The 16,063-nt window shown below is 39.1% G+C and overlaps 1 protein-coding gene across 3 annotated transcripts in view; it reads right to left on the bottom strand.

Moving 5' to 3' along the window:
- The window catches only part of gabra1 (gamma-aminobutyric acid type A receptor subunit alpha1), an 82,833-nt gene that overhangs the window by 22,728 nt on the left and 44,042 nt on the right, over nt 1-16,063 (bottom strand). For all 3 annotated transcript variants that reach the window (XM_033978607.2, XM_033978608.2, XM_055226397.1), the window contains exons 7-8: nt 14,430-14,573; nt 12,389-12,541 (exon numbers count right to left, since the gene is read on the bottom strand). In XM_033978607.2, the coding sequence (XP_033834498.1) occupies nt 12,389-12,541; nt 14,430-14,573 (297 nt within the window). The remainder of the gene's footprint in view (nt 1-12,388; nt 12,542-14,429; nt 14,574-16,063) is intronic.

The raw sequence follows: 16,063 nt of genomic DNA, 5'->3' as shown, positions 1-16,063 counted from the left end.
GTAACATTTGTTTTGCTCCAGTACAGACGCACTGCCTGGACAAAAAAGTCACACACGCTAATATTTGGTTGTTTTGCCTTTAGCTTTTTTTCTCTCTCTGCTGCCCCCTCTCTCCCTCTCTGCTTCTATTTCTCTGTCTGCCTCTCTCTCTCTCTCTGTGCATCTCTCTCTTTCTGCTTCTCCCTCTCTCTGCTTCTCTTTCTCTCACTGCTGCCCTCTCTCTCCCTCTCTGCTTCTATTTCTCTCTCTCCCTCCCTCTCGCTCTCTCTCTGTGCATCTCTCTCTGCCTATGTTTCTCCCTCTCTCTGCTTTCCCTCTCTCGCTCTCTCTCTCCCCTCCCCCTCTTTCTGTCTACTTCTCTTTCTCTCTGCCTCCTTCTCTATCACTTTCTCCCTCTCTGCTTCTATTTCTCTCTCCCTCAATCCCTCTCCCTCTCTCTGTGCATCTCTCTCTCAGTCTCTGTCTCTCTCTTTCTGCTTCTCTTTCTCTCTCTGCCGCCCTCTATCTCCTCTGCTTCTATTTCTCTGTCTCCCTCTCTCTCTGTGCATCTCTATCTTTGTCGCTGTCTCTCTCTTTCTGCTTCTCCCTCTCTCTGCTTCTATCTCTCTCTCTCTCTGCCTCTGTTTCTCCCTCTCTCTCTCCTTTCTCTCTTCCTCTCTCTCTCTGTACATCTCTCTCCCTGCCTCTGTTTCTCTCTCTCTCTCTGTCTCTCTCTGCTTCTCTTTCTCTCTCCCCTCTCCCTCTCAGCCTCCCTTTCTCTACCTTCTTCTCCCTCTCTCTCTCTGTGCATCTGTCTCTCTGTCTCTGTCTCTCTCTTTCCCACTTTGATCCTGTTGAATCCTGTCATTCTCATCTTTGAATCTGTCCGTGTCATCAGGGAAGAACAAATCCACTGATGTAATAACCTGGTCATTCAGTATATTCAGGTGTCAGCTGACCTCATTCTGCTGAACCTCGACCGGACCGACTGCAGCAACACCAACGTATTTGCTTAGTTAAATCCAGGCGGCAATGTTTTTTTGTTTTTTTTTTTTTTTTTTTTTTTAACGATGCAGTGTATAATCTGCAAATGAATCATGTAATAAACCGTGAAATAGAAAAGATTAGCAAGATGTCTGTCTATTTAAACATACAGTAAGAACATGCACGATCTGTACAGTATCTATACAAACACACACACACACATTTATTTATGTATTCAATTATTTCCTTATATTCTAATCTAATCCTGAAACATGCCACTTCTTTGCCTGAAATAGTAACTTTATTATCCTTTATTATCCTGCAAACGTTAATACTGTGAGACGTTTTTTTACTGACTCGGCTCGGTGTCGCCATCACTTTGTCTCCGTAGATAATGTCATACAGTGGAACATTTCAGGCAAAGCATTAACATCTAGTAAAAGCAAACCATTAGAGTAGTAGCCCGGTGCTAATGATATATAGTCCGTCGGTATTGTATAGTGACGGTGTTGAGCCATAACGGCCCACTCAGGTGCTACTCCTAATGAGCAGACGCATTAAACAGCACCAAGGGACGGCCGATAAATACGCTTCCAAACGCTCTTAAGGAACGCGCAACAAAACAAGCCAATCCGTGAGGTTAGTGTCGCTAACGGTTCTCAATATGTGGGAGAAGTACTAGTGGTGGAATTTGGGCTTGTAAGAAGGTTTTTTTTGCAGTTATCGCCTTTTATGTTCTCCTTAAATCCAGGTTTATCCCGGGTTAGATTACAGCGAATCGAGTTTTCCAAGGCCTAATGGTACAAAGGGGGTTGTTTAGTTAGTTAGTTAGTTCGTTAGTTAGTTAGCTACAGCTTGGTTGTTAACTAGTCCTTGATTAGTCCTGGTTTAGTTCTGACACAGTCCTGGTTTAGAGACATGTTTATGCTGATATCTGACGTAGTTTTAAGTTGCGGTTTAGAAGATTTTAGGAGGTTTTTGTTTTATTCTTGTTAATACATAAATTGCAAATCTGTCCGGGGGTGCGACTTATACTCAGATGCGACTTATATGTGAAATTATTAAAATATAAAATGTCACGTCATCGTTATTGTCACACTGAAAACTGCGCAAGGTCAGTCTAGATTTGTGGACCAGCGCTTCATCTACTAAGCGACACCGAGGATGAAGAGTTCAGTGGATTTATTGATTTGGAGTGAGATCCAGAGTAAACGTGTCGCTTGTTTTTTCTGCTTTATTTATCAGATTAACTGTTAATATCTTACGTTAACAAACCAGACACGTGTTCAGTTCTGTCTGTGCTTCATGTCGCTGAATAAATACGTGTTATGTAATGGCTGATGTTAGTAATACCTTTTTTTAATACCATTTGGAACAATATTGTAAATGTTTTGTTTATTATAAGTCTAGTTAAAGGTCACAAAAACTACTTCCTGTTTTCCAGTTCAGCCTTTTACGCTAAAGTGAAGCGTCACCTGACAGAGCACTATTTAAAATTGTATGGACGTTTTAGGTTCACCGGTTTGTGTATATTTTCCGTGTGTCCATGTGCAGTTTTGTGTGTATATGTAGTTGTGTTTGCTCGTTCTACGGCGTGAACTGTGATGAAGAAGTAAGACCACAGTGAACATCAGTGAAAACAACTCTCGTATCTCTCGTGTTTGTGGACAAATGTTAGGTTAGAGTAACGTACATGATTAACTGTTAATATTTTACGTTAACATACCAGCTTGTTGTCTATGTGTTACGTTAGCGTGTTACATTAGCGTGATGTACTGATATTCAGCCTGTTGTTCTCTATTTTATTGTCATTATTATAACTCGCCTTTGAAGATAAAATGTCTGTTCTTGTTCTTGCATTTTGTAAAATAAATTTCCCCCAAAAATGCGACTTATAGTCCAGTGCGACTTATATATGTCTTTTTCTTCATTATTATGCATTTTTTGGCTGGTGCGACTTATACTCCGGAACGACATAAAGTCCGGAAAATACTGCAATTGGAATCACAATGCTTGTCATAAAAAATCGAAGTTGAATTATTTATTTATTTAACTGTTAACGTAGCCCTGCTATGTCATAAAAATGGTTGTTGGAAATAACTTTTGAGAACTTAAATGCCTAAAAGAGTTCATAAAGTGCAGACATACGACACAACGGGGGTCCCCCATACCATCGACATCTGCAAATACGTTTAAGTAAAATGTTTGTGCAACGCGGCGCTCGCTGTAAACTAATCAGTATCTTAATCGGCGCAATGATAAATAAGATAACTCTACCAACTGCTGTGTTTTGAAATTGCCTATTCATCTGCAGGGCAAGCCTCGGGGAAAAGACGGAGTGCGTTGGCTGTGCTTCCCAGTCCCATAATGTAATCTAAAGTGTGTTAGCAAAGGGCTGCTCGCTCATGCTAATGCAGATTGGGTGTCACATTTGGACATCTGCGTTGTGCACATGGACCCGATCACCGTAGCAAAGAGAAAACCATATACAATATTACGCTACATTAGCCGCTGGTTTGTTCTTAGCGTTAGCGTGTGGCGTGATGAAGTGCGCTTTGGTTCGAAATCAAAACACAGGAGGCAAGCTGTGAGGAGGTGCCTGCCAGGAGGAGGGATCACTAACATTATTTTGGCTATTGAGCTAAAAGGCGCACAGTGGAATGATTTTATTTGCAACGTGGTTTGAGTGCTGTTCCGTGGAAATGATTGCGGAACATTTGTTAAGCCATCGTTTTGTGAGAAGAAGCCTCGCAATTTGACTGGCGTACGAAATATCCTTTTTTTAGTTTGAAAGCACAAGAAAGATGTTCCAGACTGTTCCGTGATTGTCTTTTAGATTGCATAGTTTTTAGCTGAAAGGACAAGCGAAATAACTTTGCACGAATATAATAGAGAAAACAATTATACTAAACAAACCCTTCAGATTAATTTACGGATTATTATTTTTCTGCAATCAAATTTACCGACTCAATACATTTATTTTTACTTGACTGAATCTGAAATAATGTCTATTTGTTTCCGTGTATTTGAGCTATATTTGAATTATGACAGTACAAATATCCTGTTTAAGCAGCTTGAGGTCTGCTGTGTACTTTGTGATTCTAATTATAAAGAGTTTCATTGTAGAATCAGGAAGTGCGCAGTTAGCGTGCTGGTCGTTGTTAGCTTTAGAGTTACAACAAACTCCGCTCTGGTCTTTGAAAGTTGTGAAAGGCACTTATAAACTCATCGTGGTGAATAACCTGGACGTTCTGGATTGGTATGAGGCTGAGGTAAGTGAGGAATAAACTCACAATTGAACTACGTCAAAGCATAAAAAAGAAAAAAAAAAGAAGTTAATGTCGTTTACAGCTATAGACTGGACAAAGCTAACACGCTAGCCAGATTCTGACTTCAACTCACTTTACATTGAACAATTTTGGTCTTAAAATGTTCGTATTAACCCGCTCTACATGATCGTGATGTTTTTATTTCTCTATTGTGTCCATAAATCCCTGAAGTCACTCCCGCTAGCATTAGCAACAGGTTTGATTGACAGCGTTGCTAAGCGCCTGGCTCCTTGCTAAACCAACTGTGCGACGAGCCTGTCAACATCCTCGCTCCAGATTGGCCCTTTGGTTGCTATGATACTCGTCCGATACAAAATATGAAACTCGGCTCCAAATTCGCCGCTATAACTGCTAGCCTCGATTAGCTTCATTTGACTGGACGCTCTCACTTAGCACATTTAATATTACATAATTTGAGAAACTATTATTTACATCTGGAAAAAAAAGCTGTTTTGCAGTTTTGCATCGACCTGACATCCCTCGCTTTCTTAGATTTGTAAAGATCATCAACTTTTTCTACACATCAGACTAGTACCGCCATCGACTCGCCCTGTTATTCCCAACGCCAGCGTCTCTCCGTTCAACCCACCAGTGACACGCCGACAGCACATCACTCACCGTTACAAGTGAACCTCCCGAATCGTTCATAAATAATTGCCCGTCTACCATAAAGGTCAACGCTGTGATGACTTACACAATTACCATGAAATATGACAGGTGCATGTTTGGTACACGCTCTGGTGGGCGGTCCTAAGCGCTACTTCACTCTAATGACACATGTACGGTGGTTTGATACGCTAAATAAATCTTTGGCTTAGACTCGTCGACACTGGATTAAGATGTTGATTGTGTGCTATGTCTTTTTAATGATCGTTTATGGCCGTAGTGACACCGTAACCCCTTTGAAAAACAGCCTAATTCATTCCCCGTCCCGAATGACGCGTATTAATCACGCAAACGTCGAACCTAGCTAGCGTGCCAAGATGAAGGGTTGGGAGGATGCTGGTAACCGCTGGCGACAGACTCTGGCTTTAGCGCGGCGGCTACTAGCGCGCATAATCCACCAGCAATGATAACATGAGGGACACACATGCCCTAGATAGTTGTTTGAATCTAATCTAGGCCACCCTGGTTTCCTCTGCAGACACGTGACAGGCACCGCAGGAAGCCCGCTGCGCCGCATAGATGCAAGGAGAAGCCGCTAGCGTCGAAAAAAACACTGCCTTGGAACGCACAGCAACAAAAGATGGTGGTTTGGATTAAGAAATTGCAGCGTGGAGTGTAGGAAAAATGGGATATTTTAAGGGAATGGAGGAAAAATGACGTAAAATAATGATATTACATTGAACTGAGCTGAACTGTGGGCTACTAGACAAGGAGAGGTATAGGACTTACCCTGTTATGCGAGTAGTTTTGTCACGATACTAAAATTTACAAGACGATTCAGATGCCACAATGATAAAAAAAAAACACTTGCTGAAATAGTAGTACTTTCTTTTGTATTATACCTATATCTTATACTGTATCTGCGTCTTATACTTGTTCTGCTAAAGCTCAACATCGTTCTAAAAGTTAATTTCTGTCCTGCGAACGTGACCTTTTTAGTATCAATACTTGCTCAAATGAGTATCTAGTTTCGATACTAGTTTTAGTACCCATTAGTATCAGATTTTTGATACTTTTGAGAACCATAAAAGTGAGTGAAATGTACTAAACTTGGGCTTTATGTCAAGATTTAAACTAAAAAAGTCTCAGAAAATGTAGTGAAGAGAAGTCAACGCCCAAACCACAACTACATGGAAAAAGTATAAAAAATAATCTAAACTAATGGAACCAGGGTGAAATGTATGTAACTATGTCATGTCACGTTCTTTATGTTTATTAATTATTGTTTTTAAATAATTTAGATGCAAAATGGCCTACTTGAAATGAAACCAGAAGTTTACATACACTATATAAAAGGACACATACGCTTTTTTTCCTCATTGTCTGACATGAAATCAGACTAAACTTTTACACTTTTAGGTCAACTACGATTATCAAAATTATTTCTATTTGCTAAATGCCAGAATAATGAGAGAAGAGTTTTTTTTTGGTGAGATTAATATGCATTTAAACTATATGAGGAAACCCAGATGATGTCACGTCTTTGGAAGCTTCTGATTGGTTTACTGACGACATTTGCGTTAATTAGAGACTGACCTTTGAATGTGTTTGAAGGCGCACCTGAAACACATTTTTTCTTTGTGTAACATCGTGGGAAAATCAAAAGAAATCAGCCAAGAAATCAGGAAGAGAGTTTTTGAGAGACTTTTCTGGTTCTTTTCTAGGTACATTTTCCAGAGTTATATGTAAAATTCTGGTTTCAACTCCTCACTCTTTAACAAAAAAATGCTGCGTTTATGTTTTTGGAGATCAGACCCACGTCTAGCAGAATCAAACACGAACAAACAATTAAATATTTTTGTTTGTAGCAGCAAATTGCCAAAGCTGAACTACTGTACCACCATAAGCAGCTTACCACTTTAACTTCCAAACTGGTTATCAACAAATAAGCCCAAACTAAAAATGGTTAAAAAAAAAAAGGGCAAAAACAACTCTTCCAAACCGAAAAAAAGGATTAAACACAGGAATTAAATTTGAGAAGAAAAACAAATCAACAAAGAAGAATAAACCAAGATTAAGTCAGCGATTCAATGTCTAATTAACATCTTACGTCGCACAAGTACCTCCATAGACGCACACAAACGCACACACACACACAACACAACCTGCACCTCTATTTGGGAAGCACTGATGTAGAGCACAGGAGGGGAGGGAGCTGGCTAAGAATAAGGAGGCAGCGGCGGGCGAGGTAATCCAAGGACATTGCTGCTACTGCTGCTGTTTGGAGCATGCAGCAGACTAGCAAAAGCATTTCCTTTTAGGCCATATTATGTAAGCCCACAAGTGTGACAGTCCAACACACACAACAACCACGCACACGTAGCCAAATAAAGGCGTGGCGTCGCGCGGTGTCAACGTGTACAGGCTGAATCGCTGTCCATGACGGAGGTTTGCTTCACGCGGCGTCGAACTACTAAGGATTTAAGGCACGTAAATCGGAATTCGCACGGGGAGAGCTGCGAATGTGGTGGAAATTTTGCGGCAGCGGGTAGATTAGAGGTGTAGAGCGCGATAAAGGCTGGAGCCGAATAAAAAAGAGTGCTATATAAAGCAACAGATGAGGATTTTTTTCTAGTTTCCAGTGGTTACAATCAGTTTTTTATTTAACTCGTCTCGTGGAAGGTGCTCGTGTCCATTGAGGTTGTTATTATTATTATTATTATTGCTTCAGCCGGAACGTTCCACAGTCCGGTATTAATCTTCGGGGACAAGTACGAGCAACGCCAGGTCATATTTTTGCGCAATAAAAACACCCAACATTGATTTCGATAGAGATAGATCAGCGCAACGCCATAATGTGGGAAAACGAAGCAAAAACATCTCCATGGAGACAAGCAGGTGACAGGTACTCCAATAGAAACGTTACGCAAGTGCACCTTTAAATCTGAAAACGATAGCGATAACAGGATTGTCTACCTTTAGTCCCGAGCCCGGTGTTTCCGTAAGGGCGTTTGGTGCAAGTTCAAGGCAGTGGGAAAACATTCGGTAGATTCATGTGCGAACTAACTCAAAGATTGTTGCTTTGATGAACGCAGGAAACGTCCTCGGTCAACATATTTTCCACTTTTGCCTCTTGTGACTACGTGACGCATCAGTGACGTATTAAATCTAATCAAGAAATAACATGTTGGTAAATCGAAAATGTAATTATTTTCGTATTTTCCGGAGTATAAGTCACATTTTTTTCATAGTTTGGCCAAGGGTGCGACTTATACTCAGATGTGATTTATATGTGAAATATGTTTTTTCTTCTTCGTGCGACTTATACTCAAATATTTTCCACTCTTGCCTCTTGTGACTCCGTGACGCATCAGTGACGTATTAAATCTAATCAAGAAATAACATGAGACAAAAAAAAAGGCTGGTTTTGTCAGGAGTTGAGTTGGTAAATCAAAAATGTCATTATTTTCGTATTTTCCAGAGTATAAGTTGCGCTTTTTTTCATAGTTTGGCCGACGGTGCGACTTATACTTTTACTTTATACTACCAATACTTTATTTATAAGTGAAATGTGTTTTTTTCTTCGTGACTTATACTTTGGAAAATACGGTAATGTAAACATAACTTGATTTGTACAATGTTCAACGATGATGGTCAGTGTTATATCTCCGTAGGATATTTATTGCGATATTTTGTAGAAGCTAACGTAATTGTGAAGATGCTACTTTTCCTTTAAAAAAAAAAATGCCTTGATAAATTTTCACGGGTCATGGTAAACGGTCACATTTTTAAATAGCGCTTTTTCCACCTTCGGGGCACTCAACGCGATTTACATCAAGGAACCGCTCACCCATTTTTATACAGCAGTGTGCGCAGAGACCGGGGGCAAAGTGGGTTAAGTGTCTTGCCCAAGGACATGACGATTGCATTCATCTGTGGGAGCTGGAATCGCACCGCCAACCCGTCTGATCTGACCGCTCAACCGATGACGTTTATGTCGAGAGCGGGATTCAAACTGCCGAAATTTGGATCAGTGGACAAACGCTCAATCAGCTAAGATACTGTCGCTCCAAACTTCTGTCGTAATCCGAAGAATTACGATTTAAATGTGCTTTTTAACAGTTATCGGAGGTGCGACTTATACTAAGATGCGATTTATATGTGAAATATGTTTTTTTTCTTCATTATTATGCATTTTTTGGCTGGTGCGACTTATACTCCGGTGCGATTTATACCCCGGAAAATACGGTAATTCCATATATTGTGCTAACCCATGACGCTATTATGAGACTTTAGACGATACTGTATCACAATATTTCTGTTATTGTTACGTCAGTGGTCAGTATCTGTTTCTTTTTGCTCATTTTCAATCACAAGAATCAACTTTATTGGCGTTAGCTGCGTAAACGAACCGTGTAACCCTGCGGCAACAGAAGCAACAAAACGCTACGTCCGCTTTATGTTAGCGTTTCCCAGATTATATAATTATACTAATGTCAAAAGTCCTATCAGATAATTAGTCATTAAGTGGCTACTCCTCAGGGCCAGTGTCTCTGTGTGATTCATGTGTTTGTCTGTCTGCTCCGCAAAGGCCCCAGACAGAACGGGATCTAATAATGGCCAATACGATTTAATGTCGTATGCTAATTGGGAAATATTGATTTTGGTTGCGAATTTATAATCGCGTTCTCGGATTTTACATCAGAACAGCTGGTCACTTTAGACAAAAATGTAGCTTGGACATAATCCCAATTGTTCACATCAAAATAATTTCCACATTTATTCCAACAGCAGATTTGGTCCGTCTGTTGATGGAGTCATTTAGGTAAACAAATCTGTTACGAAACCAAGCGAAAATGTAAAATGTGGCCGGTAGTTATGGTAATATAGTGAGGTTTTTGTTTTGCGGCTATACATAACAAGACAATGAGACGTCAGTGGTTAGAAAAGAGTCCATCGCCTCGAAGAGTGGTGTTCCGAGCTCCAGTCACGTACGCCAGGAAAACCGCACAACTAGCCAAATCCAACTTAAACCGATTTTTCAAACTGCATTTAGACCTGAGAACGACAATTGAGGTGTCGTAGTCGTAGTTTGAGTCCCCCAGAGTCCAATAAAACATCTGCAAAAGCTGGTTCCTACTCAGATGATCGCAGTCCACTTAAATAAGGCGCATTTTTGCTCTTTTGGAGAGGCGTTCAACTACGAGGGGTAAGAAGCAGCCAGGAAAAGCTGTCCTTGACCACTCAAAGATCCACAGCGCTGGACGTGACTGGACGTTTACTCGGGTGTTTTAAATCAGCAGTGATGACAAACTACAGTCCCTCCATCGTGGACTTCATGTTCAATTCAGTTTATTTGCGTAAAGCTCAAAATCACAGCAGCGGTCGCTTCTAAAATAATAAATTTAACCCACAGAAAGTTAGAGAATCAACAACGAAAAAGAAACAGACAAGCAAATTAACCAACAGAAAATAAAAGCAAGCTGTCCAAGAACATCCTTTGTCCTTAGACCTTTCTTCCCGGCAATGAAAAACAAAACAAAAAAACTGTGAAACAAAGAGAAACCTCAAGCAGAACCACTCAACTAAGAGACAGAGTTGTTCGTTTTATTGTTTTGCTCCTCTATGTTAAAGTGAAAGCAAAACCTACCGGAGCTTGTATGTGTTTATTTGTTTGGCGTGTATTTCTTTTTGTGAGTAGCGCGGTTCTTGGTATGTCTGAAAATCAAATGATCAGCGTAAATGAGATCTCGGTTAACTATGTCTGCCAAAAGATATACATTTGATAGCTGTTTATAATAACAATTCTAGTTGCAAAGTATTAAGATAAGATAAGATAAGATAAGATAAGATCTGCCTTTATTAGTCCCACAGTGGGGAAATTCCAGTATTGCACCGCACAGTTCAAGGACAGCAGGAAAATGGTAACATGCAATAAAACAAGATAATAGATAAATAGCTTAAAATAATTTAGAAATAAACTTAAAAATAGACTCTAATGTAACACAATGTTTCTTATTATGTACAAAAGAGTAACAGTGCAGCAGATAAACAGAATAAATCTCAGTAAAGTGACTTCAGTCGTGTTTGTTGTACAGTCTGACAGTGCGAACGCAAAATTAGTAGACGCAGTTGAACACCTCGTAGACGCCATTCGCGCCATTTCCGTTCTTTGTAGACTGGGACAAGAGTCGTCTGATTTTGGGGCAAAGATGTGACTATCGTTGTGTCTTTAGGCAAACACTTCACCGATGCTTGTGCGTGAAAGCGGTGCGTGTGGCTGAGCGGCGGTTGGAGGGCCGACGGCAGATTGGCAGCTTTAATTCTGTCCGTCTACCCCAGGGCCTGGATCCAGAGGGCTCTTTGTTAAAGGTTTGACTAAAGCAAGTTGACAGCCTCATGATGTGTAGGGATTTAAGTATCGATTTGGCATGAGTGATTTGAATCTCTATTTGTTTAGGCTTGAAATAGGCTCCGCTTGTTCATTGTCTTGGACCTTTGCGGCCGGATCGGTAAATTCAAATGTTTTTTTTTTTTTTATTTGAGCAAAAAAACACCAAACTAAACTGATTTACCCCCGAGAAAGACTGAGATCAACATTGTAACGTACTCAGCAGGACGGCTGTAATAAAAAGGATCTTAAGAAAATATTCGCTTTCAAATCCACTAGTAAATTATGTTTTAGGTCACAACAAAACATCTGAATATTACAAAACGATTGGTAATGGAAGTGGTTGAAAACTAGTAATTTTTATGAACGGCGCTGACAGGACGAGGGCTGTGTTTCCCAACCTAGAGGAACTCCAGTGGAATTTGATTGTAAAATGCTCTTTCACGTGTTATATCCATGTGTTTCTGTAGGATTTTTTTGTCATAAATGTAATTAAAACAAGAAAATCTAACCATAGTTGGGAATATAACTGTAAACAGAATTATAGTCAGGAAAATATGGTAAGTATAAGTCACACCAGTCAAAAAAAAAGCATAATAATGAAGGAAAAAACATATATAAGTCGCATTTTTAACAGTACAGCACGCTAACATAACACATTTATATTTATTCAGCGACATGATGCAAGTCTTTTAAAAAACCATAATGCTGAAATAAAAGATTTTCAATGGTACAGGAGGAGTAGATTGTAGTACTAATGCACAAGCCTAAAGTGCCCTCACGCAGAACAAACATGTGAAATTATATATTTTAGTAATTTCACATATAAGTCGCGTCTGAGTATAAGTCGCACCCCCGGACAAACTGTGAAAAACATGCAACTTATAGTCCAGAAAATACAGTACTAAAGAAACACAGGCAGACGATGTTGGGCGTGGTCAAAGTTCGAGATCAAAAGTTGGATACCACTGGACTAAAGGACTGGATGGACATGACATAAAAGCTTTAAAATTCCACAATGTTCGTTCTCATTTCTTTCTCCCAGATGTTCATTCATTTGACACCAGTATAACCCCGACACTGCAGGGGGGGGACTTACCGAACACAGTCCTGGCAGGCACGGACTCTCTGTTGAGCCAAAACGACACTTGGGACAGGATCACGGTCATGATGCAGGGCAGGTACGTCTGGATCACAAAGTAGCCAATTTTCCTCTTCAGGTGGAAGTGGGTCGTCATCACCACGTACTCTCCTGAGAACAAAACCGCACGACGTGAGCAAAAAAAACACGACGCTAGCAGCAAAAAACATTCAGTTATTGCGTCTTTAGGTAAGGGACTTCGCCGACATCGCGTGGTATGAGTGAACGCCGGTATGAGTGGCGACGATCGGCAGCCTCGCTTCCATCAGTCTGCCCCAGGACGACTACGACGCTAGCTTATCACCACAGAGCGTCGAGTGAATCATGAATCATGCACAAAATTATAAAGCCGCCTCTGGAAAAGCGCCGTATAAAACCAATGCATTATGAAAACTATTGGACTTCTCCGTGTGTCAATATTATTCATAGGTTTTGTCTTCACATTTATAGGCAATATCTGAGAGGACGTTTACCCATTCAAAGGATATATTTTGTTTTGACTTGGTAATTGCTATGGCAACGGTGCTGTTTTTCATAATTCTGAAATCCACGGATGCGGAAAAAATAAACGTCGCAGTAATGAGAAGACTTTTTTTGTTGGCGGTCCGACAGAAATACGCTAAAATGTGTGTCAGACTAAACTGTCGGCCAGAAAAATGCAGAAATATCACTTTAAATCTGTGTTTGGAATACTAGCAACAACATTTATTACTTCACTTTTTCATTAATTATAAATATTCTTGTGTTGTTATTATTATTACTTGATATATCAACCTTTTTAGCGCAACAGAGATGGACAATATAACTGTTCCTGAATGAAAACATTGCCAACAATAATCAGATTTTCACTACGATCTTAGGTTACACACATAAAAAGGTGTATTAAGTGATTTTAGGATGTCCTTTTGGCAAACAGGTCATTCGTTTCATACTCGTTTTGCAGGTAGTGCATTAATGGGGCAAACGACTAAGGGAAACTCAACTGGCCCATGGGACAAAGTGTATCTGGGACATTGCCTGGTACTTGTGAGGTTATAGACTAAATTACTTGGGTATTCGTGACAAAACTGGGAAGGATTTGGGGATAATGTAGAGATTTACAAAGGAGACTTCCTCAACTGCAGAACAACCCGACTTCAACGAACGAGGGATACACAGACACACTGTAATTGAATAAAAAAATAACTGTTAACCTCTGGATTAGCATCATCATTCACCAATATGTATTTTCTGAGCCTAAAACAATAAATGTTGTTGTAAATCTTGTACATTTTGGAAATAGTTTCTTCATTTTTTATTTATTTATTGAAAGATTTAATTGCTTATACCAGCAGGCCCATATATTTTTTTCTTGTAAGGACAGTAATAAACATAATATTTTTTTTTTTGTGTGTGTTTTTTTTTAGGGACCTGTTGGACAGCAATAATAAATGCATATAATAATAAAAAATAATAATAATAAAAAATCGAATAAAAATAAAAATAATACTAATAAAAAATTGAATTAAAATAAATTAAAATAAAATAATACTAATAAAAAATTGAATTAAAATAAATTAATAATAATAAAAAAAATCGAATAAAAATAAATTAAAGTAAAATAAAAATAATAATAAATGCATACAACAATGAATCTTTTTTTTGGCTTTTTAAAAAAAATTTTATACATCATATAATTTTGTCCTTTGGGGGCTTTTCCAAATGGCCCACAGCCCTGTTTTGGGCCCCATGCCGGTGGTTGTTGACCCCTGGCTTTTACCATTTTTTATTTATTTTTGTGTGTCCATATTCACAAAGTTAATATTTCAGATCACCTATTTTTCCAATACATAAGAAACACACAAACCTTTTACCACGTCTTCAAAACAACAACCTCGATATGACCCGAGACGATAAGCCTTTATATACGGCTTATATACCATTTCTAGCATAAACTGACCCACAAAACTTTGCCCGCGCTCAGAATTCATAAAATAACCAATTAATCAACGCTCCTCACCTGTGCTGGACTGGACCACGCCGGAGTCCACGCTCTGGCCCATGAGATCGTACTGGTTCAATCTGGATCCATCTTCCGCCACCACCACAGACTGGGCCGCTCCCCTGGTCCACACGTAGACCACCTCGGCGCGAGTGTACGCATCTGTGAAGTGAAAGAGCCATCTGTTATACTGCGTCTACTGCTGGGCTTCAGATGACGTCACAATATTCTATGGGCCAATTATATTTAATACAGACGGGGCCAGCGAGAGGAATATTGTTAAAAGACGGATTTAGTTTGGGAATAAAGTGAGTTCTTTGGTCTAGTCTGTTATAGAAATGCTCAGGTTTTGGATATTTCATGGCAAAGTACAATGTAATCAATAGAAAAAGTAGCTAAAAACTGTATTACACTAGGAAATGGTTAAAGGCAGAGGCTCAAAAAATGGAAAACTGGGTCGATGTGACGTGAGATATTTATGTTATGGAGAAACTGACTTATACTTTAAGATTAGAAACAGAGAAATTTGAGAATATATGGAAAGACTGGCTGGATTTTTGTAAAACCAATAAGATCTCATTGTATTTAAATGTCACTGTTCTTGTTTTTTTGGTTCTGCTACTTAGATTTGTCATTATTCAGCTTATTTAATTTATTTTAAAAAAGGATGTGCGTCGATCGTACACTGTATGCATATCTTGTAACGCAAAATCAATAAAAAATATTTAAAAAAAAGATAATTGAGGAAAAACTTTGGACCACTGTAATAGTTTAAGATGAGCTATTTCTGTTTTTCACGTTTATAAGACTCTAAAAATCAGGTCTTTTAAGGTGGTACAATTGAATAGATGTGAACTTTATACATCTTTATACATCTTTTATACATCAATACATACGTTTAAGTTGAATTTATTAAAAAAGAAGGAAAAACAGAAAGAAAAACTAGCTTAATTGTCTCTTGCCCTCAGTTTAAGAGTTTGATATCGTCACATTCAAGAATCTGAAAAGCACCAATACTATTTCTGGAACACATTGCGATACCGTTAAAAGTTTGCGTTTGCGATTAAGTCGGCGCAATTATCGAACTCTAAAAGCTCAAATTATTTCAGCGGTAGAAGTTCGTCTCCAGTCTTATAGAAATATCAAGTTGTACCTGTAGATTGGACCTTTACAAACATATTTTAGCTTCTAGGGCTGAACAATTTGGGATTGTAGTTAGATTGAAGGTCTAAGGACAGGGGGCGCTGTGGGACACTTCTCCTTTTGCTTGTTTTCTGTTGCTCGTCTGTTTCTGTTTCATTGTTGATTTTCTAACTTTCTGTTGGTTAAATTAATCCTCACGTTCAGCCCTAAGAGGCGACCGCTGTTGTGATTTTGGGCTTTACAAAAATAAAACTGAACTGAGTGTCAACAGCTCAGTTGGTCGAGTGTTTGCCCACTGATCCGAAGGTTAGCGGTTCATATCCCGCTTTCGTGTCTGTGTAGTTTCTTGACGTAAACCGCTTTTTGGTGTTTTGGTGCGCAATATAAAAAAATTTGACCATTTATGTTTTAATACAGTATTTTGTTCAACGTTTACATTTTAAACTTGTCCAAAAGAATTAACAATACAAATATTAATAAAAGATAATACAAAAAACACATTCCAGATC

This window comes from Periophthalmus magnuspinnatus, chromosome 14, assembly GCF_009829125.3.
Source record: "Periophthalmus magnuspinnatus isolate fPerMag1 chromosome 14, fPerMag1.2.pri, whole genome shotgun sequence".
Lineage (NCBI taxonomy): Eukaryota > Metazoa > Chordata > Actinopteri > Gobiiformes > Gobiidae > Periophthalmus > Periophthalmus magnuspinnatus.
This window is presented reverse-complemented; position numbering and strand designations above follow the sequence as displayed.